The 26,684-nt window shown below is 49.0% G+C and overlaps 1 protein-coding gene across 1 annotated transcript in view; it reads left to right on the top strand.

Annotated features, from left to right (window-relative positions):
• LOC106573021 (transcription initiation factor TFIID subunit 2) overlaps positions 1-26,684 on the top strand; it is a 44,639-nt gene that overhangs the window by 1,084 nt on the left and 16,871 nt on the right. The window contains exons 3-19 of the mRNA XM_082959238.1: positions 745-905; positions 1,259-1,377; positions 1,679-1,820; positions 2,469-2,700; positions 3,628-3,812; positions 4,208-4,321; positions 6,502-6,601; positions 8,641-8,726; positions 9,995-10,130; positions 11,647-11,801; positions 13,811-13,925; positions 14,120-14,229; positions 15,139-15,204; positions 18,918-19,019; positions 19,431-19,581; positions 26,124-26,264; positions 26,489-26,599. Of these exons, the coding sequence (XP_082815364.1) occupies positions 745-905; positions 1,259-1,377; positions 1,679-1,820; positions 2,469-2,700; positions 3,628-3,812; positions 4,208-4,321; positions 6,502-6,601; positions 8,641-8,726; positions 9,995-10,130; positions 11,647-11,801; positions 13,811-13,925; positions 14,120-14,229; positions 15,139-15,204; positions 18,918-19,019; positions 19,431-19,581; positions 26,124-26,264; positions 26,489-26,599 (2,226 nt within the window). The remainder of the gene's footprint in view (positions 1-744; positions 906-1,258; positions 1,378-1,678; positions 1,821-2,468; positions 2,701-3,627; positions 3,813-4,207; positions 4,322-6,501; positions 6,602-8,640; positions 8,727-9,994; positions 10,131-11,646; positions 11,802-13,810; positions 13,926-14,119; positions 14,230-15,138; positions 15,205-18,917; positions 19,020-19,430; positions 19,582-26,123; positions 26,265-26,488; positions 26,600-26,684) is intronic.

Genomic DNA, 26,684 nt, shown 5'->3' with positions numbered 1-26,684 from the left:
TTGTATCTGTAGAACCTAGCTGTAGGACTATATCCCTGTTGTTGTATCTGTAGAACCTAGCTGTAGGCTATATCCCTGTTGTTGTATCTGTAGAACCTAGCTGTAGGATATATCCCTGTTGTTGTATCTGTAGAACCTAGCTGTAGGCTATATTCCTGTTGTTGTATCTGTAGGACCTAGCTGTAGCCTATATCCCTGTTGTATCTGTAGAACCTAGCTGTAGGCTATATCCCTGTTGTTGTATCTGTAGAACCTAGCTGTAGGCTATATCCCTGTTGTATCTGTAGAACCTAGCTGTAGGCTATATCCCTGTTGTTGTATCTGTAGAACCTAGCTGTAGGCTATATTCCTGTTGTTGTATCTGTAGGACCTAGCTGTAGCCTATATCCCTGTTGTATCTGTAGAACCTAGCTGTAGGCTATATCCCTGTTGTTGTATCTGTAGAACCTAGCTGTAGGCTATATCCCTGTTGTATCTGTAGAACCTAGCTGTAGGCTATATCCCTGTTGTATCTGTAGAACCTAGCTGTAGCCTATATCCCTGTTGTATCTGTAGAACCTAGCTGTAGGATATATCCCTGTTGTTGTATCTGTAGAACCTAGCCACGTGACTAAGAACCAAACATATTTCTACTGAGAGACATTGAAAACAACAGTAGAAGTATATGTAGTCTTAGTCATTTGGCCGTGTAGAACCAGTCTAGTTTCTCATCCATGTCAACTGACACACCCCTCTATTTGACAGGGCTTTGTGGAGCTGACCATCTTCCCAACTGTGGTCAACCTGAACCGGATCAAACTCAACAGCAAGCAGTGCAGGATCTACAGGGTTAGAGTCAACGACCTAGAAGCACCATTCATTTACAATGACCCTACTCTAGAGGTCTGCCACCACGAGTCCAAGCAGTAAGTATTGTCCTCATACACACATGGTCTAGTATTCATAACTCTCCATGAAGGAAACAGAAAACATCTTACATCTTATCCTCCAATATTCTCCTTTCTTCTTTCTGATGTTTTCACAAGAAACAATGACTGGGATATGTGGATGTTTTATCTACCTTAGTGGAAGGCACACTAAGTTGCTCTGGATAAGACTTCCTGCTAAATTACATAAATGTATGTAAAGTGGAGGGGAAGAGGACAGGAGGAATCATGGAGGAGATTTGAGATTCACCCCTGTAATTCCACAGCTACTTTCATAACAGTGACTTGCAGTAAGTCCTCACCTCTTCCTCTCTCTGCTCTGTCCCTTGCAGGAGGAACCTGAACTATTTCTCCAGTGCCTACACAGCAGCAGTCAGTGCTGTGGACCCTGATGCAGGACACGGCGAGCTGGTCATCAAAGTCCCCTCGGAGCTGTGGAAGCAAGGAGACGGTAATACAGTGAAATGTTGTCTCTGAATTGGGTTCATCTATATTATGACCTTTGGTGAATGACTGACCTCCGTTGCATCTGACTTGAGTCTTGGGTCTGTGGTTTGAATATAAAGGTTCAAGGCGTATTCTGAAAGCCTGATTGGTCCTAGATCTGTTTATATAGCACCAACACACCTGGAACAAGGCTAATGTCCTGCAATGCTCTTAGCTTAATGCATAGCATCAGAAGCTTTAAAGTATTGTTTATGTACAATTAAACTTAGTGCCCTCTAAATAATTGACTGTTTCTGTGTCTTCAGAGATGAATGTGCTGAAGGTGTACATAGAGTTCTCTCTGGACCAGCCTAAAGGAGGCCTTCACTTTGTGGTGCCTGACGTAGAGGGGAGCATGGCTGAGAGAGGAGCACACGTCTTCTCCTTCGGATACCAGAACTCCACAAGGTGGGGAGGGAGACATTGATTGATGTCATATTGAGACTTTTATTCTCTGTGCTGTCTAGGCTGTCATTCTCTCTCTCTTTTTCCTCACTCTTCTCTTTCTCTGTCATTCTCTCTCTCCATGTTCTCATTCTCTCTCTCCATGTTCTCTGTCTCTCTCTGTCGTTCTCTCTCTCCTTTCTCTCTGTCATTCTCTCTACTCTCTCTCGCTTTCATTCCCTCTCATTCTCCTCCATGTTATTCTATCAGATATGTTGTGACAAGCCTCATCCTTCCTTTCATTCCCTCTCATTCTCCTCCATATTATACTATCAGATATGTTGTGACAAGCCTCATCCTTCCTTTCATTCCCTCTCATTCTCCTCCATGTAATACTATCAGATATGTTGTGACAAGCCTCATCCTTCCTTTCATTCCCTCTCATTCTCCTCCATGTAATACTATCAGATATGTTGTGACAAGCCTCATCCTTCCTTTCATTCCCTCTCATTCTCCTCCATGTAATACTATCAGATATGTTGTGACAAGCCTCATCCAACCTTTCATTCCCTCTCATTCTCCTCCATGTAATACTATCAGATATGTCACAAGCCTCATCCTTCCTTGCTCCTTGACTACCTACACTCTTGTCCACCGGTCTTCCTCTCCCAGGTTCTGGTTCCCCTGTGTGGACTCGTACTCTGAGCTGTGCACCTGGAAGCTGGAGTTCACAGTGGATGCCTCTATGGTGGCTGTGTCCTGTGGGGACTTGGTAGAGACTGTCTACACCCATGACATGAGGAAGAAGACCTTCCACTACGTCCTCCCCATCCCCACCGCCGCCTCCAACATCTCACTGTCTGTCGGGCCCTTTGAGATCCTGGTTGACCCCTACATGCATGAGGTACTGTGTGTGTGGAAAAGCATTGCATAGAAACCCAGCATTACCCATCACAATATATTTAGTAGAAGCCAGTAGGGTGTTCTGAAAGGAGAATGGATTTAGTAGACGCCCATAGAGAATAGAGGCAGGCAACCATATAGGGTAAAATATGTTGACATATATACACTGAGTGTACAAAACATTAGGAACACCTTCGACGGGGCATGGGACTCTACAAGGTGTTGAAAGTGTTCCACAGGGATGCTGGCCCATGTTGACACCAATGCTTCCCACAGTTGTGTCAAGTTGGCTGGATGTCCTTTGGGTGGTGGATCATTCTTGATACACACGGGAAACTGTTGTGTGTGAAAAACCCAGCAGCGTTGCAGTTCTTGACACAAACTGGTGCGCCTGGCACCTACTACCATACCCCGTTCAAAGGCACTTAAATATTTTGTCTTGCCCTTTCACCCACTGAATGACACACATACACAATCCATGTCTCAATTGTCTCAAGGCTTAAAAATCCTTCTTTAACCTGTCTCCTCCCCTTCGTCTACACTGATTGAAGTGGATTTAACAAAGTGACATCAATAAGGGATCATAGCTTTCACCTGGATTCACCTGGTCAGCATGTGATAGAAAGAGCCGGTGTTCCTAATGTTTTGTCCTCTGTGTGTATATTTAAGCAGATTTCCTTTCCACCTACGACCACTAGGTGGAGATTGAGTCATTATACTCTGTAAGTTGAAGCCGCTTCAGGGATGTGTGAATCAGTCTAGGAACCCGGCGTGCTATGCTGACATATTGTCCAAGATGGCTCTCTTCTAATATACGTTTTGATAGAATAGAATACAACAGATACAGAATAAGTGTATTCCCCCCCAGAGGGAACTTCTGGAATGTTGCTGCGTTGACACCTTTTAAAGATATTTTCCCTTTTCCCAGGTGACCCACTTCTGTTTGCCCCAGCTCCTGCCCCTGTTGAAACACTCCATGTCCTACCTGCATGAGATCTTTGAGTTCTACGAGGAGATCCTGACCTGTCGATATCCTTACTCCTGCTTCAAGACTGTGTTTGTGGACGAGGCCTACGTCCAGGTGTCTTCCTACGCGTCGATGAGCATCTTCAGGTGGCTACAGTCTCTTGTCTCGTCCTAATTCCGTTCTTTATGTGGCTTTACTCTCCGTCAACAACACATTTTACATTTGAACAATGTTTCACAACGTTTGGATATCACATTCTATTGTGGAAACTTCTCGCTGTTTTAAAGTTTTACATTTTCCACGAGTTGTCACTGAAAATAGGTCGATTGGTAGGTCCAATTAAATTCTGATTTATTATGTCAATATTTACTCGGTTAAGACCTGCCCCTCAGGTGCTTTTGCTGTTTCCCTCGGTGACAAAGAACAGCTCTCCTCATCCATTCATTTCTCACTTTCACTTTTCATAATGCTGACTTGTTTTGTCTCTATCTCTTGCCCATCTCTCTCTCGCTCTTCCCTCTCTCTTCCTCTCTCCTCTCAGTACTAATCTGCTCCACAGTGCCATGATCATAGACCAGACCCCCCTGACCAGACAGTGTTTAGCTCAGGCCCTGGCCCAGCAGTTCTTTGGCTGCTTCATCTCCAGGATGTCCTGGTGAGTAACGTACTGAGTACTACCAGACTGAGTACTACCAGACTGAGTACTACCAGACTGAGTATAGTGGAATGGTGGAGCGGCCTACAGAAACCACACGCACACACACACACTCTCACACACACTCGTCAAACGTAAGAAGCACTCCTGGTTCAACCTAGGGGCTCGTCGGTTAACCTAGGAGCTCGTCGGTTAACCTAGGGGCTCGTCGGTAACCTAGGGGCTCGTCGGTAACCTAGGGGCTCGTCGGTTAACCTAGGAGCTCGTCGGTTAACCTAGGAGCTCGTCGGTGGCCTAGGGGCTCGTCGGTTAACCTAGGAGCTCGTCGGTAACCTAGGGGCTCGTCGGTTAACCTAGGAGCTCGTCGGTGGCCTAGGAGCTCGTCGGTGGCCTAGGAGCTCGTCGGTTAACCTAGGAGCTCGTCGGTAACCTAGGAGCTCGTCGGTAACCTAGGAGGCTCGTCGGTAACCTAGGGGATCGTCGGTTAACCTAGGAGCTCGTCGGTGGCCTAGGGGCTCGTCGGTTAACCTAGGAGCTCGTCGGTAACCTAGGAGCTCGTCGGTGGCCTAGGGGCTCGTCGGTGGCCTAGGGGCTCGTCGGTTAACCTAGGAGCTCGTCGGTGGCCTAGGGGCTCGTCGGTTAACCTAGGAGCTCGTCGGTGGCCTAGGGGCTCGTCGGTAACCTAGGAGCTCGTCGGTAACCTAGGAGCTCGTCGGTAACCTAGGGGCTCGTCGGTGGCCTAGGAGCTCGTCGGTGGCCTAGGAGCTCGTCGGTGGCCTAGGGGCTCGTCGGTGGCCTAGGAGCTCGTCGGTAACCTAGGGGCTCGTCGGTGGCCTAGGGGCTCGTCGGTGGCCTAGGAGCTCGTCGGTTAACCTAGGAGCTCGTCGGTGGCCTAGGGGCTCGTCGGTAACCTAGGAGCTCGTCGGTACCTGGGGCTCGTCGGTGGCCTAGGGGCTCGTCGTTAACCTAGGAGCTCGTCGGTGGCCTAGGAGCTCGTCGGTGGCCTAGGAGCTCGTCGGTGGCCTAGGGGCTCGTCGGTGGCCTAGGGGCTCGTCGGTAACCTAGGAGCTCGTCGGTGGCCTAGGGGCTCGTCGGTAACCTAGGGGCTCGTCGGTTAACCTAGGAGCTCGTCGGTGGCCTAGGAGCTCGTCGGTAACCTAGGAGCTCGTCGGTTAACCTAGGAGCTCGTCGGTTAACCTAGGGGCTCGTCGGTAACCTAGGAGCTCGTCGGTGGCCTAGGGGCTCGTCGGTGGCCTAGGAGCTCGTCGGTAACCTAGGAGCTCGTCGGTAACCTAGGAGCTCGTCGGTGGCCTAGGGGCTCGTCGGTAACCTAGGAGCTCGTCGGTAACCTAGGAGCTCGTCGGTGTTATTTGGATTTGTTGTTTCCTAAGAACAGTGTGGTAACTGTGGGTTCCTATCCAGATTTCTAGAAGTCTAGTACAGAGAGATTATTGAAATGATATTTCATCATCGTATTCTGTACCAGGCATAAATTGAACAAAGCTTTGGCATAGCTGAGAGTGTCTCAGTATGATGAATCTGTGTATGTGTTTGGCAATGTGTCTACAGCCGAGGGGGGTGTGTGTGTGTCTTGGCAAAAGTGCGGCTGCTGTCAGTTGGGGAGGCTGAGGTTTCACGACGCCTTCAAAGGATCACTGCAAACAATGGACCCCCTGTCTTATTAAGTGTTTAAAACTAAGTCAGATGTGGAAGCTCCACTTAGTCTTATTGAAGTGGCTTGTATCAAAAACCACAGTTGTGTAAGACCACAGAGAAATCAAACAGGCCTGGTTTCATTTATTTTCAAGACTGTAATTGAAGTCAGCTTGTTTTCTGAAACTGAGCTCGTATCCAGCTTGTAAAGAGAGGTTTAGCACTTTCTGTGTGTTACATGATTTCATCTCACTTCATGAAGCTACTGGCCAGTATTCATTAAATTAGTGAGTTAAAAACCACCATGGTTGAATAAAGTACATTGTTTCTCTCTTTTTTATATATATATATATATATATATATATATGGTAAGGTAAGTTTAAACGTCTGCCAAACTGGTTAAAATGACATCATTCCATTGTTGTTCTGCCAGCATGCCTGTTGTTCTGCTTTTCTTCCACTTCCAAGCCTGTCGTCTGGCCTGTCGCCCGGCCGGTCGCCTTACCTGTCTGGTCTGTGTTCTGTAGGGCTGATGAGTGGGTGCTGAAGGGGATCTCTGGCTACATCTATGGTCTGTACCTGAAGAAGACCTTTGGAGTGAACCAGTACCGCCACTGGATCAAAGAGGTAGGGAGTGAACCAGTACCTCCACTGGATCAGAGAGGTAGGGAGTGAACCAGTACCTCCACTGGATCAGAGAGGTAGGGAGTGAACCAGTACCTCCACTGGATCAAAGAGGTAGGGAGTGAACCAGTACCTCCACTGGATCAGAGAGGTAGGGAGTGAACCAGTACCGCCACTGGATCAAAGAGGTAGGGAGTGAACCAGTACCTCCACTGGATCAGAGAGGTAGGGAGTGAACCAGTACCTCCACTGGATCAGAGAGGTAGGGAGTGAACCAGTACCGCCACTGGATCAAAGAGGTAGGGAGTGAACCAGTACCTCCACTGGATCAGAGAGGTAGGGAGTGAACCAGTACCTCCACTGGATCAAAGAGGTAGGGAGTGAACCAGTACCTCCACTGGATCAGAGAGGTAGGGAGTGAACCAGTACCTCCACTGGATCAGAGAGGTAGGGAGTGAACCAGTACCTCCACTGGATCAGAGAGGTAGGGAGTGAACCAGTACCGCCACTGGATCAAAGAGGTAGGGGGTGAACCAGTACCTCCACTGGATCAGAGAGGTAGGGAGTGAACCAGTACCTCCACTGGATCAGAGAGGTAGGGAGTGAACCAGTACCTCCACTGGATCAGAGAGGTAGGGAGTGAACCAGTACCTCCACTGGATCAGAGAGGTAGGGAGTGAACCAGTACCGCCACTGGATCAGAGAGGTAGGGAGTGAACCAGTACCGCCACTGGATCAAAGAGGTAGGGAGTGAACCAGTACCTCCACTGGATCAGAGAGGTAGGGAGTGAACCAGTACCTCCACTGGATCAGAGAGGTAGGGAGTGAACCAGTACCTCCACTGGATCAAAGAGGTAGGGAGTGAACCAGTACCTCCACTGGATCAGAGAGGTAGGGAGTGAACCAGTACCTCCACTGGATCAGAGAGGTAGGGAGTGAACCAGTACCTCCACTGGATCAAAGAGGTAGGGAGTGAACCAGTACCTCCACTGGATCAGAGAGGTAGGGAGTGAACCAGTACCTCCACTGGATCAGAGAGGTAGGGAGTGAACCAGTACCTCCACTGGATCAGAGAGGTAGGGAGTGAACCAGTACCTCCACTGGATCAAAGACGCTGTATCTCAGTGCAAGAGGAGTCACTGCAGTCCCTGGTTCGAATCCAGGCTGCATCACATCCGGCCGTGATTGGGAGTTCCATAGGGCGGCGCACAATTGGCCCAGCGTCGTCGGGGTTTGGCCAGGGTAGGCCGTCATTGTAAATAAGAATTTGTTCTTAACTGACTTGCCTAGTTAAATAAAAAATACAAATATAGGGAATTGGTTATGCTGGTCCCACTTTGCCAAATAAACACATGTCTATATTGGTTATGCTGGTCCCACTTTGCCAAATAATCACATGTCTATATTGGTTATGCTGGTCCCACTCTGCCAAATAAACACATGTCTATATTGGTTATGCTGGTCCCACTCTGCCAAATAATCACATGTCTATATTGGTTATGCTGGTCCCACTCTGCCAAATAATCACATGTCTATATTGGTTATGCTGGTCCCACTCTGCCAAATAATCACATGTCTATATTGGTTATGCTGGTCCCACTCTGCCAAATAATCACATGTCTATATTGGTTATGCTGGTCCCACTCTGCCAAATAATCACATGTCTATATTGGTTATGCTGGTCCCACTCTGCCAAATAAACACATGTCTATATTGGTTATGCTGGTCCCACTCTGCCAAATAAACACATGTCTATATTGGTTATGCTGGTCCCACTCTGCCAAATAAACACATGTCTATATTGGTTATGCTGGTCCCACTCTGCCAAATAAACACATGTCTATATTGGTTATGCTGGTCCCACTCTGCCAAATAAACACATGTCTATATTGGTTATGCTGGTCCCACTCTGCCAAATAAACACATGTCTATATTGGTTATGCTGGTCCCACTCTGCCAAATAAACACATGACTATATTGGTAATGCTGGTCCCACTCTGCCAAATAAACACATGACTATATGAAGTGTGGTTTTCTCTCAGGAACTGGACAAGATGGTGGAGTATGAGCTGAAGATGGGAGGAGTTCTCTTACACCCGACCTTCGGTGGAGGCAAAGACAAGGACAAGTGAGAGCAGCTTCCTGTTGGTTCAAAGGTCATTTAACATGGATGATGTATTGCACGAGAACCACCTACTTTCAGTGTCAACACACTTTGATATGTGGCTCCAATGAGGGTGATGAATGTGTTTTCTGTTATAAACTGGGTGGTTCGACCCCTGAATGCTGATTGGCTGACAGCCGTGGTATATCAGACCGTATACCACTGGTATGACAAAACATGTATTTTTACTGCTCTAATTACATTGGTAACCAGTTTATAATAGCAGTGAGGCACCTCGGGGGTTTATGATATATGGCCAATATACCACGGCTACGTCGTGGTCAAGAACAGCCCTTAGCCGTGGTTTATTGGCCGTATACCACACCCCCTCGTGCGTTATTGCTTGAACAACCTCTTACTTTTAGTGTCAACACACTTTGATTTGTGGCTCCAATGAGGATGATGAATGTGTTTTCTGTTCTACCAGTCTAAAACCACCTAGTAGCAAGTAAATGACAGGTTAGACATTCCTGTTGCTACTGCTGTTGAGGGTGTTGGTCTACAAGCCTATATGTCTCACAGAGAAGTGGTGTTCTAGTTTTAATTAAAAACCTATATGTCCATGTGAAGATTTCCACCTCCCAACACTGCTGCAGAGTAAAAAAACAAGTGAAGAGTGGGGTTTATTCATTCCAGCCCAATAAACCGCTGGCACCATCTCAAGTGTTTGTCATGAATCAGACCTCTCTCTCTCCTCTCCTGAAGTGGGCTTGGAGAGCTATCTACACGTTATGCCAACACTTACGCCTGTCTGTGTACTGCCTGTCAATGACTTGGCTAGTAACTCCACGTTGTAGTTTATCTTAAAGTTGCTACAGTTTACAAGTTGAGGAGAAGGAGGGAAGATAGTGAGTTGTTGAGAAGTAGTTTTCTTTTCTGATTTTAATCTTCCTCCCTCTCTCTTCCTCTTTCTCCCCCCTCTCATCTCTCTCCTCATCCTTCACATCTCTCTCCTCTCTTTCTCCCTCCTCTCTCTTCTCTCTCTCTTTCTCCCCCTCTCTCTTTCTCCCCTCTATCTTCTCTCTCTCTTTCTCCCCTCTCTCTTCTCTCTCTCTCTTCTCCCTCCTCTCCCCCTCTCTCTCTCTCTCTCTCTTTCTCCCTCCTCTCCCCCTCTCTCTTCTCTCTCTCTTTCTCCTCATCCCTCCCTCTCCCCCTCCCTCTCATCTCTCTCTCCTCATCCCTCCCTCTCTCCCTCCCTCCCTTCCTCTCATCTCTGTCTCTCCCTCTCTTAGCCCTACCCCTCACCTCCACTTCTCCATCAAGCACCCTCACACCCTGTCCTGGAAGTACTACAAGATGTTCCAGTGTAAAGCCCACCTGGTAATGAGGCTCATTGAGAACAGGATCAGCATGGAGTTCATGCTGCAGGTCAGCAATTTCTAATCCATCAATAATCCATCCATCATCTAGTATGCACGCTGGTTCTGGTAAACATCTGGCTACACGTCAAGTCTAGTTGTTTAAACACTGATACCTACAGGCACTCAACACTACAGTTTATTAATACACTACATAGCACTACATCAGGTCCCAGCACTACATCAGGTCCCTCTCAGCACTACATCAGGTCCCAGCACTACATCAGGTCCCTCTCAGCGCTACATCAGGTCCCAGCACTACATCAGGTCCCTCTCAGCGCTACATCAGGTCCCAGCACTACATCAGGTCCCAGCGCTACATATCAGGTCCCTCTCAGCGCTACATCAGGTCCCTCCCAGCGCTACATCAGGCCCCTCCCAGCGCTACATCAGGTCCCTCCCAGCGCTACATCAGGCCCCTCCCAGCGCTACATCAGGTCCCTCCCAGCGCTACATCAGGTCCCTCTCAGCACTACATCAGGTCCCTCTCAGCACTACATCAGGTCCCTCCCAGCGCTACATCAGGCCCCTCCCAGCGCTACATCAGGTCCCTCCCAGCACTACATCAGGTCCCTCTCAGCGCTACATCAGGTCCCTCCCAGCACTACATCAGGTCCCTCTCAGCGCTACATCAGGTCCCTCTCAGCACTACATCAGGTCCCTCTCAGCACTACATCAGGTCCCTCCCAGCACTACATCAGGTCCCTCTCAGCACTACATCAGGTCCCTCCCAGCACTACATCAGGTCCCTCTCAGCACTACATCAGGTCCCTCCCAGCACTACATCAGGCCCCTCTCAGCACTACATCAGGTCCCTCCCAGCACTACATCAGGTCCCTCTCAGCGCTACATCAGGTCCCTCTCAGCGCTACATCAGGTCCCTCTCAGCACTACATCAGGTCCCTCCCAGCACTACATCAGGTCCCAGCACTACATCAGGTCCCTCCCAGCGCTACATCAGGTCCCTCCCAGCACTACATCAGGTCCCAGCACTACATCAGGTCCCTCTCAGCACTACATCAGGTCCCTCTCAGCACTACATCAGGTCCCTCCCAGCACTACATCAGGTCCCTCTCAGCACTACATCAGGTCCCAGCGCTACATCAGGTCCCTCCCAGCACTACATCAGGTCCCTCCCAGCACTACATCAGGTCCCTCTCAGCACTACATCAGGTCCCTCCCAGCACTACATCAGGTCCCTCTCAGCACTACATCAGGTCCCTCTCAGCACTACATCAGGTCCCTCCCAGCACTACATCAGGTCCCTCCCAGCACTACATCAGGCCCCTCTCAGCACTACATCAGGCCCCTCTCAGCACTACATCAGGTCCCTCTCAGCACTACATCAGGTCCCTCTCAGCACTACATCAGGTCCCTCTCAGCACTACATCAGGCCCCTCCCAGCACTACATTGACTCTTCCCCTGTTCAGCTCCTGAGTCTGACCAGTACTGCGTCCTCGCAGAAGTACCAGATGCATGTGGAGTCAGATACATGAACTAGATTATTCTGTTTCCTATCTGCTAGGTGTTCAACAAGTTACTAAGCCTGGCCAGTACAGCGTCCTCACAGAAGTACCAGTCACATATGTGGAGTCAGATGCTGGTATCCACCCACAGCTTCCTCAAGTCCATCTCCAACGTGTCGGGGAAGGACATAGGACCCCTCATCAAGCAGTGGGTGTATCCTTTAACCTGTCAATCAGAACACTGGAGGGAGAGGTTGTAACGTGACTATAACACTGTAATAGCAGATTAATAGTTAGGACATAGGACCCCTCATCAAGCAGTGGGTGTATCCTTTAACCTGTCAATCAGAACACTGGAGGGAGAGGTTGTAGCGTGACTATAACACTGTAATAGCAGATTAATAGTTAGGACATAGGACCCCTCATCAAGCAGTGGGTGTATCCTTTAACCTGTCAATCAGAACACTGGAGGGAGAGGTTGTAGCGTGACTATAACACTGTAATAGCAGATTAATAGTTAGGACATAGGACCCCTCATCAAGCAGTGGGTGTATCCTTTAACCTGTCAATCAGAACACTGGAGGGAGAGGTTGTAGCGTGACTATAACACTGTAATAGCAGATTAATAGTTAGGACATAGGACCCCTCATCAAGCAGTGGGTGTGTCCTTTAACCTGTCAATCAGAACACTGGAGGGAGAGGTTGTAACGTGACTATAACACTGTAATAGCAGATTAATAGTTAGGACATAGGACCCCTCATCAAGCAGTGGGTGTATCCTTTAACCTGTCAATCAGAACACTGGAGGGAGAGGTTGTAACGTGACTATAACACTGTAATAGCAGATTAATAGTTAGGACATAGGACCCCTCATCAAGCAGTGGGTGTATCCTTTAACCTGTCAATCAGAACACTGGAGGGAGAGGTTGTAACGTGACTATAACACTGTAATAGCAGATTAATAGTTAGGACATAGGACCCCTCATCAAGCAGTGGGTGTGTCCTTTAACCTGTCAATCAGAACACTGGAGGGAGAGGTTGTAGCGTGACTATAACACTGTAATAGCAGATTAATAGTTAGGACATAGGACCCCTCATCAAGCAGTGGGTGTATCCTTTAACCTGTCAATCAGAACACTGGAGGGAGAGGTTGTAACGTGACTATAACACTGTAATAGCAGATTAATAGTTAGGACATAGGACCCCTCATCAAGCAGTGGGTGTGTCCTTTCATCTCACTCAGCCTGCTTAGCAAAACACTAAGAGCTGACTGGCCTGGTTAGAGCGCTCACGGCCGACTGGCCTGGTTTGAGCACTAACGACCGACTGGCCTGGTTAGAGCGCTAACGACCGACTGGCCTGGTTAGAGCGCTAACGACCGACTGGCCTGGTTAGAGCGCTAACGACCGACTGGCCTGGTTAGAGCGCTAACGACCGACTGGCCTGGTTAGAGCGCTAACGACCGACTGGCCTGGTTAGAGCGCTAACGGCCGACTGGCCTGGTTAGAGCGCTCACGACAGGACTGGCCTGGTTAGAGCGCTCACGGCCGACTGGCCTGGTTAGAGCGCTAACGGCCGACTGGCCTGGTTAGAGCGCTAACGACCGACTGGCCTGGTTAGAGCGCTAACGACCGACTAGCCTGGTTAGAGCGCTCACGGCCGACTGGCCTGGTTAGAGCGCTAACGGCCGACTGGCCTGGTTAGAGCGCTCACGGCCGACTGGCCTGGTTAGAGCGCTCACGGCCGACTGGCCTGGTTAGAGCGCTCACGGCCGACTGGCCTGGTTAGAGCGCTCACGGCCGACTGGCCTGGTTATAAAGCTGCTTTAAGCAGTGTAATAATTGAACCCTTCAACAGAAGAACCATATATATGCGTTTGGCATTTTCAGATGATGACTGATTTTGTATCTAAATTCACTGTAATGTCCAGAGTTGTCAACTGATACATATCATCAGTCAGCAGAAAGGACACACCCACTGCTTGTCTATTTATAGTCTGTATGTAATATCAAGACTTTGGATGATTTAATATCCACTATACAGCTGTTAATATACCATATCACCAACATTTTCCAAAACCATTCCTGTGGTTATTACACTGCAGTAATTTAATGATTTACACTGATTGCTCTAGTTATTACGTTGAACTACCATTGTACCCCTGATTGGGATCTGTACTGGAATTGTTTCAGTTTAGATATTAGCCTTAATTCAAGCCCACAGAGACCAGAGTGCGGTGGTGAAGTTCTTTGGCAGTTTTGCCTTCAACAGGAAACGGAACGTTCTAGAACTGGAGATCCGACAGGACTACACCTCCTCTGGAACACAGAAATATGTGGTAGGTCCTCTTTGAACTGAGTTGGTTTAACTTTACTGGTGTTCGCAATGGGCGCAGTTAGCACTTTTGGGACTATTTGATTGGTTCCATTGTACCAGCAAAGCTAAATCAAGCTACCGCAAGTATTTGACATTTTGTGTTTGACCCAAGTCTGAGATTTAGTAGTAAGGTGAATCACTGTCTTTGTTCTGTAGGGACCCATCAAGGTGACAGTACAGGAGCTGGATGGATCCTTCAACCACACGCTACAGATCGAAGAGAACAGCCTGAAGCACGACATCCCCTGCCACTCCAAGAGCAGACGGTAAACTCAAGCATCTTGCATCTGTTTCTGTTATTACTAACACATTTCAATAAGCCCAATGCAATGCCTTCTTAGCTGTAGTTTGGAGGATCTAATTTAATGACGTCTTAGCTGTAGTTTGGAGGATCAAGCCTAATGTAATGCCTTCTTAGCTGTAGTTTGGAGGATCAATCCTAATGTAATGCCGTCTTAGCTGTAGTTTGGAGGATCTAATGTAATGCCGTCTTAGCTGTAGTTTGGAGGATCAATCCTAATGTAATGCCTTCTTAGCTGTAGTTTGGAGGATCAAGCCTAATGTAATGCCTTCTTAGCTGTAGTTTGGAGGATCAAGCCTAATGTAATGCCTTCTTAGCTGTAGTTTGGAGGATCTAATGTAATGACGTCTTAGCTGTAGTTTGGAGGATCTAATGTAATGCCTTCTTAGCTGTAGTTTGGAGGATCAATCCTAATGTAATGCCTTCTTAGCTGTAGTTTTTGAGGATCAATCCTAATGTAATGCCTTCTTAGCTGTAGTTTGGAGGATCAAGCCTAATGTAATGCCTTCTTAGCTGTAGTTTGGAGGATCAATCCTAATGTAATGCCTTCTTAGCTGTAGTTTGGAGGATCAATCCTAATGTAATGCCGTCTTAGCTGTAGTTTGGAGGATCAATCCTAATGTAATGCCTTCTTAGCTGTAGTTTGGAGGATCAATCCTAATGTAATGCCGTCTTAGCTGTAGTTTGGAGGATCAATCCTAATGTAATGCCGTCTTAGCTGTAGTTTGGAGGATCAATCCTAATGTAATGCCGTCTTAGCTGTAGTTTGGAGGATCAATCCTAATGTAATGCCGTCTTAGCTGTAGTTTGGAGGATCAAGTGTCCCTCAGTTTATCTCCACCTCCTTAGAGTTTCTATTTTATTCCTGCTCCAGAAACAAGAAGAAGAAGATCCCTTTGATGAACGGGGAGGAGGTTGACATGGACCTGTCTGCTATGGAGTAAGACTTTATACTGCTCGCTCTCTCTCTCTCTCTGTCTCTCTCTCTCTCTCTCTCTCTGCTGTCTCTCTCTGCTGTCTCTCTCTGCTGTCTCTCTCTCTCTCTCTCTCTCTCTGTCTCTCTCTGCTGTCTCTCTCTCTCTCTCGCTCTCTCTCTCTCTCTCTCTCTCTGTCTCTCTCTCTCTGTCTCTCTCTGCTGTCTCTCTCTGCTGTCTCTCTCTGCTGTCTCTCTCTGCTGTCTCTCTCTCTCTCTCGCTCTCTCTCTCTCTGTCTCTCTCTCTCTGTCTCTCTCTCTCTGTCTCTCTCTCTCTGTCTCTCTCTGCTGTCTCTCTCTGCTGTCTCTCTGCTGTCTCTCTCTGCTGTCTCTCTCTGTCTCTCTCTCTCTGTCTCTCTCTCTCTCTGTCTCTCTCTCTCTGTCTCTCTCTGCTGTCTATCTCTGCTGTCTCTCTGCTGTCTCTCTGCTGTCTCTCTCTGCTGTCTGCTATGGAGTAAGACTTTATACTGCTCGCTCTCTCTCTCTCTCTCTCTCTCTCTCTGTCTCTCTGTCTCTCTCTGCTGTCTCTCTCTCTCTCTCTCTCTCTCTGTCTCTCTCTCTCTCTCTCTGCTGTCTCTCTGCTGTCTCTCTCTGCTGTCTGCTATGGAGTAAGACTTTATACTGCTCGCTCTCTCTCTCTCTCTCTCTCTCTCTCTGTCTCTCTCTCTCTCTCTCTCTCTCTCTGTCTCTCTCTCTCTCTCTCTCTCTCTGTCTCTCTCTGCTGTCTCTCTCTGCTGTCTCTCTCTGCTGTCTGCTATGGAGTAAGACTTTATACTGCTCGCTCTCTCTCTCTCTCGCTCTCTCTCTCTGTCTCTCTCTGCTGTCTCTCTCTGCTGTCTCTCTCTCTCTGTCTCTCTCTCTCTGTCTCTCTCTCGCTCTCTCTCTCTGTCTCTCTCTCTGTCTCTCTCTGCTGTCTCTCTCTGCTGTCTGCTATGGAGTAAGACTTTATACTGCTCCCATTCTTATTCACTCATCTCCTCAGAAGTCAGTCTGCAGGGTGCCAGTGGTCAAGGCTGCCCAGCCCAGGGTGTCTCTTTCTTCTGACCACCCCTCTGTTCAGTCTACTCTAAAGTGATCGCTCTCCTCTGATCTGGTTTGATGACTGACTGTCTGCTCCAGCTTGTTTTCTGTGGCCAGTGAAGTAGAGGCAGGAACAGGGCCAGCAGTACTGATACTACAGAGCTGGGGAGAGCAGCACTGATACTACAGAGATGGGGAGAGCAGTACTGATACTACAGAGCTCGGGAGAGCAGCACTGATACTACAGAGCTCGGGAGAGCAGCACTGATACATACTACAGAGCTGGGGAGAGCAGCACTGATACATACTACAGAGCTGGGGAGAGCAGCACTGATACATACTACAGAGATAGGGAGAGCAGCACTGATACATACTACAGAGATAGGGAGAGCAGCACTGATACATACTACAGAGCTAGGGAGAGCAGCACTGATACATACTACAGAGCTAGGGAGAGCAGCACTGATACATACTACAGAGCTAGGGAGAGCAGCACTGATACATACTACAGAGCTAGGGAGAGCAGCACTGATACATACTACAGAGCTAGGGAGAGCAGCACTGATACATACTACAGAGCTAGGGAGAGCAGCACTGATACATACTACAGAGCTGGGGAGAGCAGCACTGATACATACTACAGAGATGGGGAGAGCAGCACTGATACATACTACAGAGCTAGGGAGAGCAGCACTGATACATACTACAGAGCTAGGGAGAGCAGCGCTGATACATACTACAGAGCTGGGGAGAGCAGCGCTGATACATACTACAGAGCTGGGGAGAGCAGCACTGATACATACTACAGAGATAGGGAGAGCAGCACTGATACATACTACAGAGATAGGGAGAGCAGCGCTGATACATACTACAGAGCTGGGGAGAGCAGCGCTGATACATACTACAGAGATGGGGAGAGCAGCGCTGATGCATACTACAGAGCTAGGGAGAGCAGCGCTGATACTACAGAGCTAGGGAGAGCAGCGCTGATACATACTACAGAGCTGGGGAGAGCAGCGCTGATACATACTACAGAGCTGGGGAGAGCAGCGCTGATACATACTACAGAGCTGGGGAGAGCAGCGCTGATACATACTACAGAGCTGGGGAGAGCAGCGCTGATACATACTACAGAGATGGGGAGAGCAGCGCTGATGCATACTACAGAGCTGGGGAGAGCAGCGCTGATGCATACTACAGAGCTGGGGAGAGCAGCGCTGATGCATACTACAGAGCTGGGGAGAGCAGCGCTGATGCATACTACAGAGCTGGGGAGAGCAGCGCTGATGCATACTACAGAGCTGGGGAGAGCAGCGCTGATGCATACTACAGAGCTGGGGAGAGCAGCGCTGATACATACTACAGAGCTGGGGAGAGCAGCGCTGATGCATACTACAAAGCTGGGGAGAGCAGCGCTGATGCATACTACAGAGCTGGGGAGAGCAGCGCTGATGCATACTACAGAGCTGGGGAGAGCAGCGCTGATACATACTACAGAGATAGGGAGAGCAGCACTGATACATACTACAGAGCTGGGGAGAGCAGCACTGATACATACTACAGAGCTGGGGAGAGCAGCACTGATACATACTACAGAGCTGGGGAGAGCAGCACTGATACATACTACAGAGCTGGGGAGAGCAGCACTGATACATACTACAGAGCTGGGGAGAGCAGCACTGATACATACTACAGAGCTGGGGAGAGCAGCACTGATACATACTACAGAGCTGGGGAGAGCAGCACTGATACATACTACAGGCGGGGAGAGCAGCACTGATACATACTACAGGGCTGGGGAGAGCTGCACTGATACTACAGAGCTGGGGAGAGCAGCTATAGCTGTTACCGAGCAGTGAGAAACTAACCAACAACCCAGCAGGCAGTTACAACTGTCTGCAACCCTCCTGCCAAGTCTTGGGCACCTTTAACATCACTCTAGCCAGGCAGGCCTCCAACAACCCCTCTGGTGTTGTGTCGTCTGCCTGCTTCTCTCTCCACTGTTTAAACAGCGGCAGGTGTTGGCTTCAGTCAATCACTTCTGTTTGGTTTAGATTTGGTCCATCCTACCCTCAGAGGAAACCGCAGGCTGTAACTTAATTTCAGGTCTATATCCTACCCTCAGTAGTTTACGTCCTAGCCTCAGTAGTTTACGTCCTACCCTCAGTAGTTTACGTCCTAGCCTCAGTAGTTTACGTCCTAGCCTCAGTAGTTTACGTCCTACCCTCAGTAGTTTACGTCCTACCCTCAGTAGTTTACGTCCTAGCCTCAGTAGTTTACGTCCTAGCCTCAGTAGTTTACGTCCTAGCCTCAGTAGTTTACGTCCTAGCCTCAGTAGTTTACGTCCTACCCTCAGTAGTTTACGTCCTACCCTCAGTAGTTTACGTCCTAGCCTCAGTAGTTTACGTCCTAGCCTCAGTAGTTTACGTCCTAGCCTCATAGTCTCAGTAGTTTACGTCCTAGCCTCAGTAGTTTACGTCCTAGCCTCAGTAGTTTACGTCCTAGCCTCAGAGGGAATAAAGGATCTCGCCATTAAAATAATCAACATACTTTCAGTCAAATCAGTTGAATTCAGACAAGCCACCCTCCTTAACAGACAAGTGTTCCGTTCGTTCCGTTCCACAAAGAATCTAAAACAACCAACTCTGTTTCTCACGCAGTGCGGATTCTCCTTTGCTGTGGATCCGGATCGATCCAGACATGTCTATCCTGCGTAAGGTGGAGTTTGAGCAGGCAGACTTCATGTGGCAGTACCAGCTCAGGTACAGGACTCTTCACCTTTTGCTTTTATTAACTGGCCGTTGCATGGATTTGTTTCTTCATGTATTCTTGAGCACAAGTTAAAAAAGACTATCCTTATTTACAAACATGACAAAGATGACTACAGATCACGCCACAGAGCCGTGACCACAGATCACGCCACAGAGCCGTGACCACAGATCACGCCACAGAGCCGTGACCACAGATCACGCCACAGAGTCGTGACCACAGATCACGCCACAGAGCCGTGACCACAGATCACGCCACAGAGCCGTGACCACAGATCACGCCACAGAGCAATGATTGCACAAGCTATAGATCTGACATTTCAACATGAAGTTCAATGCGAACTAGAAAAGGTGTGTTTGCTTGTCCTGGAAGTATTCTTCATGGTTCAGAACTATCTTCCTCAGGTACGAACGGGACGTAGTGGCCCAGGAGGAGTCTATTTTAGCCCTGGAGAAGTTCCCCACGCCGGCCTCCCGTCTGGCCCTCACTGACATCCTAGAACAGGACCAGTGTTTCTACAAGGTCCGCCAGGGGGCCTGCTTCTGCCTCGCCAAGGTAAGAAGTACACTTCACCCACCCATCCATCTTTATCCCTCCATTGATTCATTAACCATGGTAGGGTTTTAGTGTGATGAATCCAGAGTTGAGCACATCATTCCTTTATTCTAAGTCAAGGGGACTGCTGTGCCATTAGGCCACTAACCTTCCTAGTCTTCGTTCTTCTTTTAAAACCTAATTCCACAACCCCTGTAGAACGTTATCCTCCTATATCTGATTGATTTCCTCCATTTATAATATTTTCATCTGAACCCATATTTCCTTAAAATCAAAAATGGATGTGGAGTTCCATCAGGTTTCATTGGCTTCCAGAATTGAATTTAGCTAGTTGATGGTCTTTCAGACCACAGGATGTTAACGGGTAACCCTGATAGCCTTGGCAGGCCGGTGATAGGCTGTCTTTGTTGAAAGAGTGGGAGCCGGCAGGAAAGGCTTAAGGCAAGTCCAAGCAGAGTCCACACCCACACTTAGATACACACACTCACATATACACACACCCGTCCACCCCAGGGCCTTGTGTTTACCTTGCCCTCAGCTCTGTCCTTCTCTCTAATATCCTGCTGAGAGAGAGCAGGGAGACCCTCAGCTCTGTTCTTCTCTCTAATATCCTGCTGAGAGAGAGCAGGTAGACCCTCAGCTCTGTTCTTCTCTCTAATATCCTGCTGAGAGAGAGCAGGGAGACCCTCAGCTCTGTCCTTCTCTCTAATATCCTGCTGAGAGAGAGCAGGGAGACCCTCAGCTCTGTCCTTCTCTAATATCCTGCTGAGAGAGAGCAGGGAGACCCTCAGCTCTGTCCTTCTCTAATATCCTGCTGAGAGAGAGCAGGTAGACCCTCAGCTCTGTTCTTCTCTAATATCCTGCTGAGAGAGAGCAGGGAGACCCTCAGCTCTGTCCTTCTCTAATATCCTGCTGAGAGAGCAGGTAGACCCTCAGCTCTGTCCTTCTCTAATATCCTGCTGAGAGAGAGCAGGGAGACCCTCAGCTCTGTCCTTCTCTCTAATATCCTGCTGAGAGAGAGCAGGTAGACCCTCAGCTCTGTCCTTCTCTAATATCCTGCTGAGAGAGAGCAGGTAGACCCTCAGCTCTGTCCTTCTCTAATATCCTGCTGAGAGAGAGCAGGGAGACCCTCAGCTCTGTCCTTCTCTAATATCCTGCTGAGAGAGAGCAGGTAGACCCTCAGCTCTGTTCTTCTCTCTAATATCCTGCTGAGAGAGAGCAGGGAGACCCTCAGCTCTGTCCTTCTCTAATATCCTGCTGAGAGAGAGCAGGGAGACCTTCAGCTCTGACCTTCTCTAATATCCTGCTGAGAGAGAGCAGGTAGACCCTCAGCTCTGTCCTTCTCTAATATCCTGCTGAGAGAGAGCAGATAGACCCTCAGCTCTGTCCGTCTCTAATATCCTGCTGAGAGAGAGCAGGTAGACCCTCAGCTGTCCTTCTCTAATATCCTGCTGAGAGAGAGCAGGGAGACCCTCAGCTCTGTCCTTCTCTAATATCCTGCTGAGAGAGAGCAGGGAGACCCTCAGCTCTGTTCTTCTCTAATATCCTGCTGAGAGAGAGCAAGGAGACCCTCAGCTCTGTCCTTCTCTAATATCCTGCTGAGAGAGAGCAGGTAGACCCTCAGCTCTGTCCTTCTCTAATATCCTGCTGAGAGAGAGCAGGTAGACCCTCAGCTCTTTTCTTCTCTCTAATATCCTGCTGAGAGAGAGCAGGTAGACCCTCAGCTCTGTCCTTCTCTAATATCCTGCTGAGAGAGAGCAGGGAGACCCTCAGCTCTGTCCTTCTCTAATATCCTGCTGAGAGAGAGCAGGTAGACCCTCAGCTCTGTTCTTCTCTAATATCCTGCTGAGAGAGAGCAGGGAGACCCTCAGCTCTGTTCTTCTCTAATATCCTGCTGAGAGAGAGCAGGGAGACCCTCAGCTCTGTCCTTCTCTAATATCCTGCTGAGAGAGAGCAGGGAGACCCTCAGCTCTGTCCTTCTCTAATATCCTGCTGAGAGAGAGCAGGGAGACCCTCAGCTCTGTCCTTCTCTCTAATATCCTGCTGAGAGAGAGCAGGGAGACCCTCAGCTCTGTCCTTCTCTAATATCCTGCTGAGAGAGAGCAGGTAGACCCTCAGCTCTGTCCTTCTCTAATATCCTGCTGAGAGAGAGCAGGGAGACCCTCAGCTCTGTCCTTCTCTAATATCCTGCTGAGAGAGCAGGGAGACCCTCAGCTCTGTCCTTCTCTAATATCCTGCTGAGAGAGAGCAGGGAGACCCTCAGCTCTGTCCTTCTCTAATATCCTGCTGAGAGAGAGCAGGTAGACCCTCAGCTCTGTCCTTCTCTCTAATATCCTGCTGAGAGAGAGCAGGGAGACCCTCAGCTCTGCCCTTCTCTAATATCCTGCTGAGAGAGAGCAGGGAGACCCTCAGATCTGTCCTTCTCTAATATCCTGCTGAGAGAGAGCAGGGAGACCCTCAGCTCTGTCCTTCTCTAATATCCTGCTGAGAGAGAGCAGGTAGACCCTCAGCTCTGTCCTTCTCTCTAATATCCTGCTGAGAGAGAGCAGGGAGACCCTCAGCTCTGTCCTTCTCTAATATCCTGCTGAGAGAGAGCAGGGAGACCCTCAGCTCTGTCCTTCTCTAATATCCTGCTGAGAGAGAGCAGGGAGACCCTCAGCTCTGTTCTTCTCTCTAATATCCTGCTGAGAGAGAGCAGGTAGACCCTCAGCTCTGTTCTTCTCTCTAATATCCTGCTGAGAGAGAGCAGGGAGACCCTCAGCTCTGTCCTTCTCTCTAATATCCTGCTGAGAGAGAGCAGGGAGACCCTCAGCTCTGTCCTTCTCTAATATCCTGCTGAGAGAGAGCAGGGAGACCCTCAGCTCTGTCCTTCTCTAATATCCTGCTGAGAGAGAGCAGGTAGACCCTCAGCTCTGTTCTTCTCTAATATCCTGCTGAGAGAGAGCAGGGAGACCCTCAGCTCTGTCCTTCTCTAATATCCTGCTGAGAGAGCAGGTAGACCCTCAGCTCTGTCCTTCTCTAATATCCTGCTGAGAGAGAGCAGGGAGACCCTCAGCTCTGTCCTTCTCTCTAATATCCTGCTGAGAGAGAGCAGGTAGACCCTCAGCTCTGTCCTTCTCTAATATCCTGCTGAGAGAGAGCAGGTAGACCCTCAGCTCTGTCCTTCTCTAATATCCTGCTGAGAGAGAGCAGGGAGACCCTCAGCTCTGTCCTTCTCTAATATCCTGCTGAGAGAGAGCAGGTAGACCCTCAGCTCTGTTCTTCTCTCTAATATCCTGCTGAGAGAGAGCAGGGAGACCCTCAGCTCTGTCCTTCTCTAATATCCTGCTGAGAGAGAGCAGGGAGACCTTCAGCTCTGACCTTCTCTAATATCCTGCTGAGAGAGAGCAGGTAGACCCTCAGCTCTGTCCTTCTCTAATATCCTGCTGAGAGAGAGCAGATAGACCCTCAGCTCTGTCCGTCTCTAATATCCTGCTGAGAGAGAGCAGGTAGACCCTCAGCTGTCCTTCTCTAATATCCTGCTGAGAGAGAGCAGGGAGACCCTCAGCTCTGTCCTTCTCTAATATCCTGCTGAGAGAGAGCAGGGAGACCCTCAGCTCTGTTCTTCTCTAATATCCTGCTGAGAGAGAGCAAGGAGACCCTCAGCTCTGTCCTTCTCTAATATCCTGCTGAGAGAGAGCAGGTAGACCCTCAGCTCTGTCCTTCTCTAATATCCTGCTGAGAGAGAGCAGGTAGACCCTCAGCTCTGTTCTTCTCTCTAATATCCTGCTGAGAGAGAGCAGGTAGACCCTCAGCTCTGTCCTTCTCTAATATCCTGCTGAGAGAGAGCAGGTAGACCCTCAGCTCTGTCCTTCTCTAATATCCTGCTGAGAGAGAGCAGGGAGACCCTCAGCTCTGTCCTTCTCTAATATCCTGCTGAGAGAGAGCAGGTAGACCCTCAGCTCTGTTCTTCTCTAATATCCTGCTGAGAGAGAGCAGGGAGACCCTCAGCTCTGTTCTTCTCTAATATCCTGCTGAGAGAGAGCAGGGAGACCCTCAGCTCTGTCCTTCTCTAATATCCTGCTGAGAGAGAGCAGGGAGACCCTCAGCTCTGTCCTTCTCTAATATCCTGCTGAGAGAGAGCAGGGAGACCCTCAGCTCTGTCCTTCTCTCTAATATCCTGCTGAGAGAGAGCAGGGAGACCCTCAGCTCTGTCCTTCTCTAATATCCTGCTGAGAGAGAGCAGGTAGACCCTCAGCTCTGTCCTTCTCTAATATCCTGCTGAGAGAGAGCAGGGAGACCCTCAGCTCTGTCCTTCTCTAATATCCTGCTGAGAGAGCAGGGAGACCCTCAGCTCTGTCCTTCTCTAATATCCTGCTGAGAGAGAGCAGGGAGACCCTCAGCTCTGTCCTTCTCTAATATCCTGCTGAGAGAGAGCAGGTAGACCCTCAGCTCTGTCCTTCTCTCTAATATCCTGCTGAGAGAGAGCAGGGAGACCCTCAGCTCTGCCCTTCTCTAATATCCTGCTGAGAGAGCAGGGAGACCCTCAGCTCTGTCCTTCTCTAATATCCTGCTGAGAGAGAGCAGGGAGACCCTCAGCTCTGTCCTTCTCTAATATCCTGCTGAGAGAGAGCAGGTAGACCCTCAGCTCTGTCCTTCTCTCTAATATCCTGCTGAGAGAGAGCAGGGAGACCCTCAGCTCTGTCCTTCTCTAATATCCTGCTGAGAGAGAGCAGGGAGACCCTCAGCTCTGTCCTTCTCTAATATCCTGCTGAGTGAGAGCAGGGAGACCCTCAGCTCTGTCCTTCTCTAATATCCTGCTGAGAGAGAGCAGGTAGACCCTCAGCTCTGTCCTTCTCTCTAATATCCTGCTGAGAGAGAGCAGGGAGACCCTCAGCTCTGTTCTTCTCTAATATCCTGCTGAGAGAGAGCAGGGAGACCCTCAGCTCTGTCCTTCTCTAATATCCTGCTGAGAGAGAGCAGGGAGACCCTCAGCTCTGTCCTTCTCTCTAATATCCTGCTGAGAGAGAGCAGGGAGACCCTCAGCTCTGTCCTTCTCTAATATCCTGCTGAGAGAGAGCAGGTAGACCCTCAGCTCTGTCCTTCTCTAATATCCTGCTGAGAGAGAGCAGGGAGACCCTCAGCTCTGTCCTTCTCTAATATCCTGCTGAGAGAGCAGGGAGACCCTCAGCTCTGTCCTTCTCTAATATCCTGCTGAGAGAGAGCAGGGAGACCCTCAGCTCTGTCCTTCTCTAATATCCTGCTGAGAGAGAGCAGGTAGACCCTCAGCTCTGTCCTTCTCTCTAATATCCTGCTGAGAGAGAGCAGGGAGACCCTCAGCTCTGCCCTTCTCTAATATCCTGCTGAGAGAGCAGGGAGACCCTCAGCTCTGTCCTTCTCTAATATCCTGCTGAGAGAGAGCAGGGAGACCCTCAGCTCTGTCCTTCTCTAATATCCTGCTGAGAGAGAGCAGGTAGACCCTCAGCTCTGTCCTTCTCTCTAATATCCTGCTGAGAGAGAGCAGGGAGACCCTCAGCTCTGTCCTTCTCTAAAATCCTGCTGAGAGAGAGCAGGGAGACCCTCAGCTCTGTCCTTCTCTAATATCCTGCTGAGAGAGAGCAGGGAGACCCTCAGCTCTGTTCTTCTCTAATATCCTGCTGAGAGAGCAGGGAGACCCTCAGCTCTGTCCTTCTCTAATATCCTGCTGAGAGAGAGCAGGGAGACCTTCAGCTCTGTCCTTCTCTCTAATATCCTGCTGAGAGAGAGCAGGGAGACCCTCAGCTCTGTTCTTCTCTAATATCCTGCTGAGAGAGAGCAGGGAGACCTTCAGCTCTGTCCTTCTCTCTAATATCCTGCTGAGAGAGAGCAGGTAGACCCTCAGCTCTGTCCTTCTCTAATATCCTGCTGAGAGAGAGCAGGGAGACCCTCAGCTCTGTTCTTCTCTAATATCCTGCTGAGAGAGAGCAGGGAGACCCTCAGCTCTGTCCTTCTCTAATATCCTGCTGAGAGAGCAGGGAGACCCTCAGCTCTGTTCTTCTCTAATATCCTGCTGAGAGAGAGCAGGGAGACCCTCAGCTCTGTCCTTCTCTAATATCCTGCTGATAGAGCAGGGAGACCCTCAGCTCTGTTCTTCTCTAATATCCTGCTGAGAGAGAGCAGGGAGACCTTCAGCTCTGTCCTTCTCTAATATCCTGCTGAGAGAGAGCAGGGAGACCCTCAGCTCTGTCACTTCCTCATGTAACAGGCTAGAAGCCATTCTGCTAGAAGCCAATTGTTCTGAACTCTGGAAAATCTAATCATAGTTACACTCTCTTGTCCCCTTGCAGTAACTTTCAAATGAGTAGTACAACGTTTTGTCTAGGAAACCTTCAGAGTGTCATGTGTCATCCTAGTTAGATTACTAGCTAATACGTCTATTATTTAGTGTCTTCTGTGTCTAGATAGTGAAACTCCACTCTTCTGTGAAGTGCCTGTTCACCAGGATAGCTAGCTGTCACACATCAGCTCAAATAGAAGAGGAGGAGGAAGCTGTATCACGTATTTCCTGTTTTTAATATTCATAGATAGCCAACTCCATGATGAGCACCTGGACCGGTCCTCCAGCCATGAAGTCTCTGTTCACCAGGATGTTCTGCTGTAAGAGCTGTCCAAACATCGTCAAGACCAACACCTTCATCAGCTTCCAGAGCTACTTCCTACAGAAGGTATTTAACGTAGATCACGAGACTGTCTGTTTGTTAAATATCTTATCAGTCATGGGATACGTGTTACACACTGTAGAGGTTTTTACTTCGTCACAGAACCTAAACCTTTAGGAAACAATGGCGGACAAAATCTGAATTCGTTTCCTTGTAAATTGCAAGAAATGTGTAATACAGTGGTCCAGTATTTTGGCGTGTGTAATGAGCTGTGTTTGATCTATACCTAGACCATGCCTGTAGCCATGGCTCAGCTCAGAGACATCCAGAACCTCTGTCCCAAAGACGTCCTCAACTTCATCCTGGACCTCATCAAGTACAACGACAACAGGAAGAACAAGGTGAGATGGGGTTTGTTCTGTTGTGACCAATGAATAGAAGGGGACAGGGTGAAGGAGATGAACCGTTCAGAGAGTGTTGGACCAG

Source organism: Salmo salar, chromosome 02 (genome assembly GCF_965601325.2).
Source record: "Salmo salar chromosome 02, fSalSal1, whole genome shotgun sequence".
NCBI classification, from domain to species: Eukaryota; Metazoa; Chordata; class Actinopteri; order Salmoniformes; family Salmonidae; genus Salmo; species Salmo salar.
This window is presented reverse-complemented; position numbering and strand designations above follow the sequence as displayed.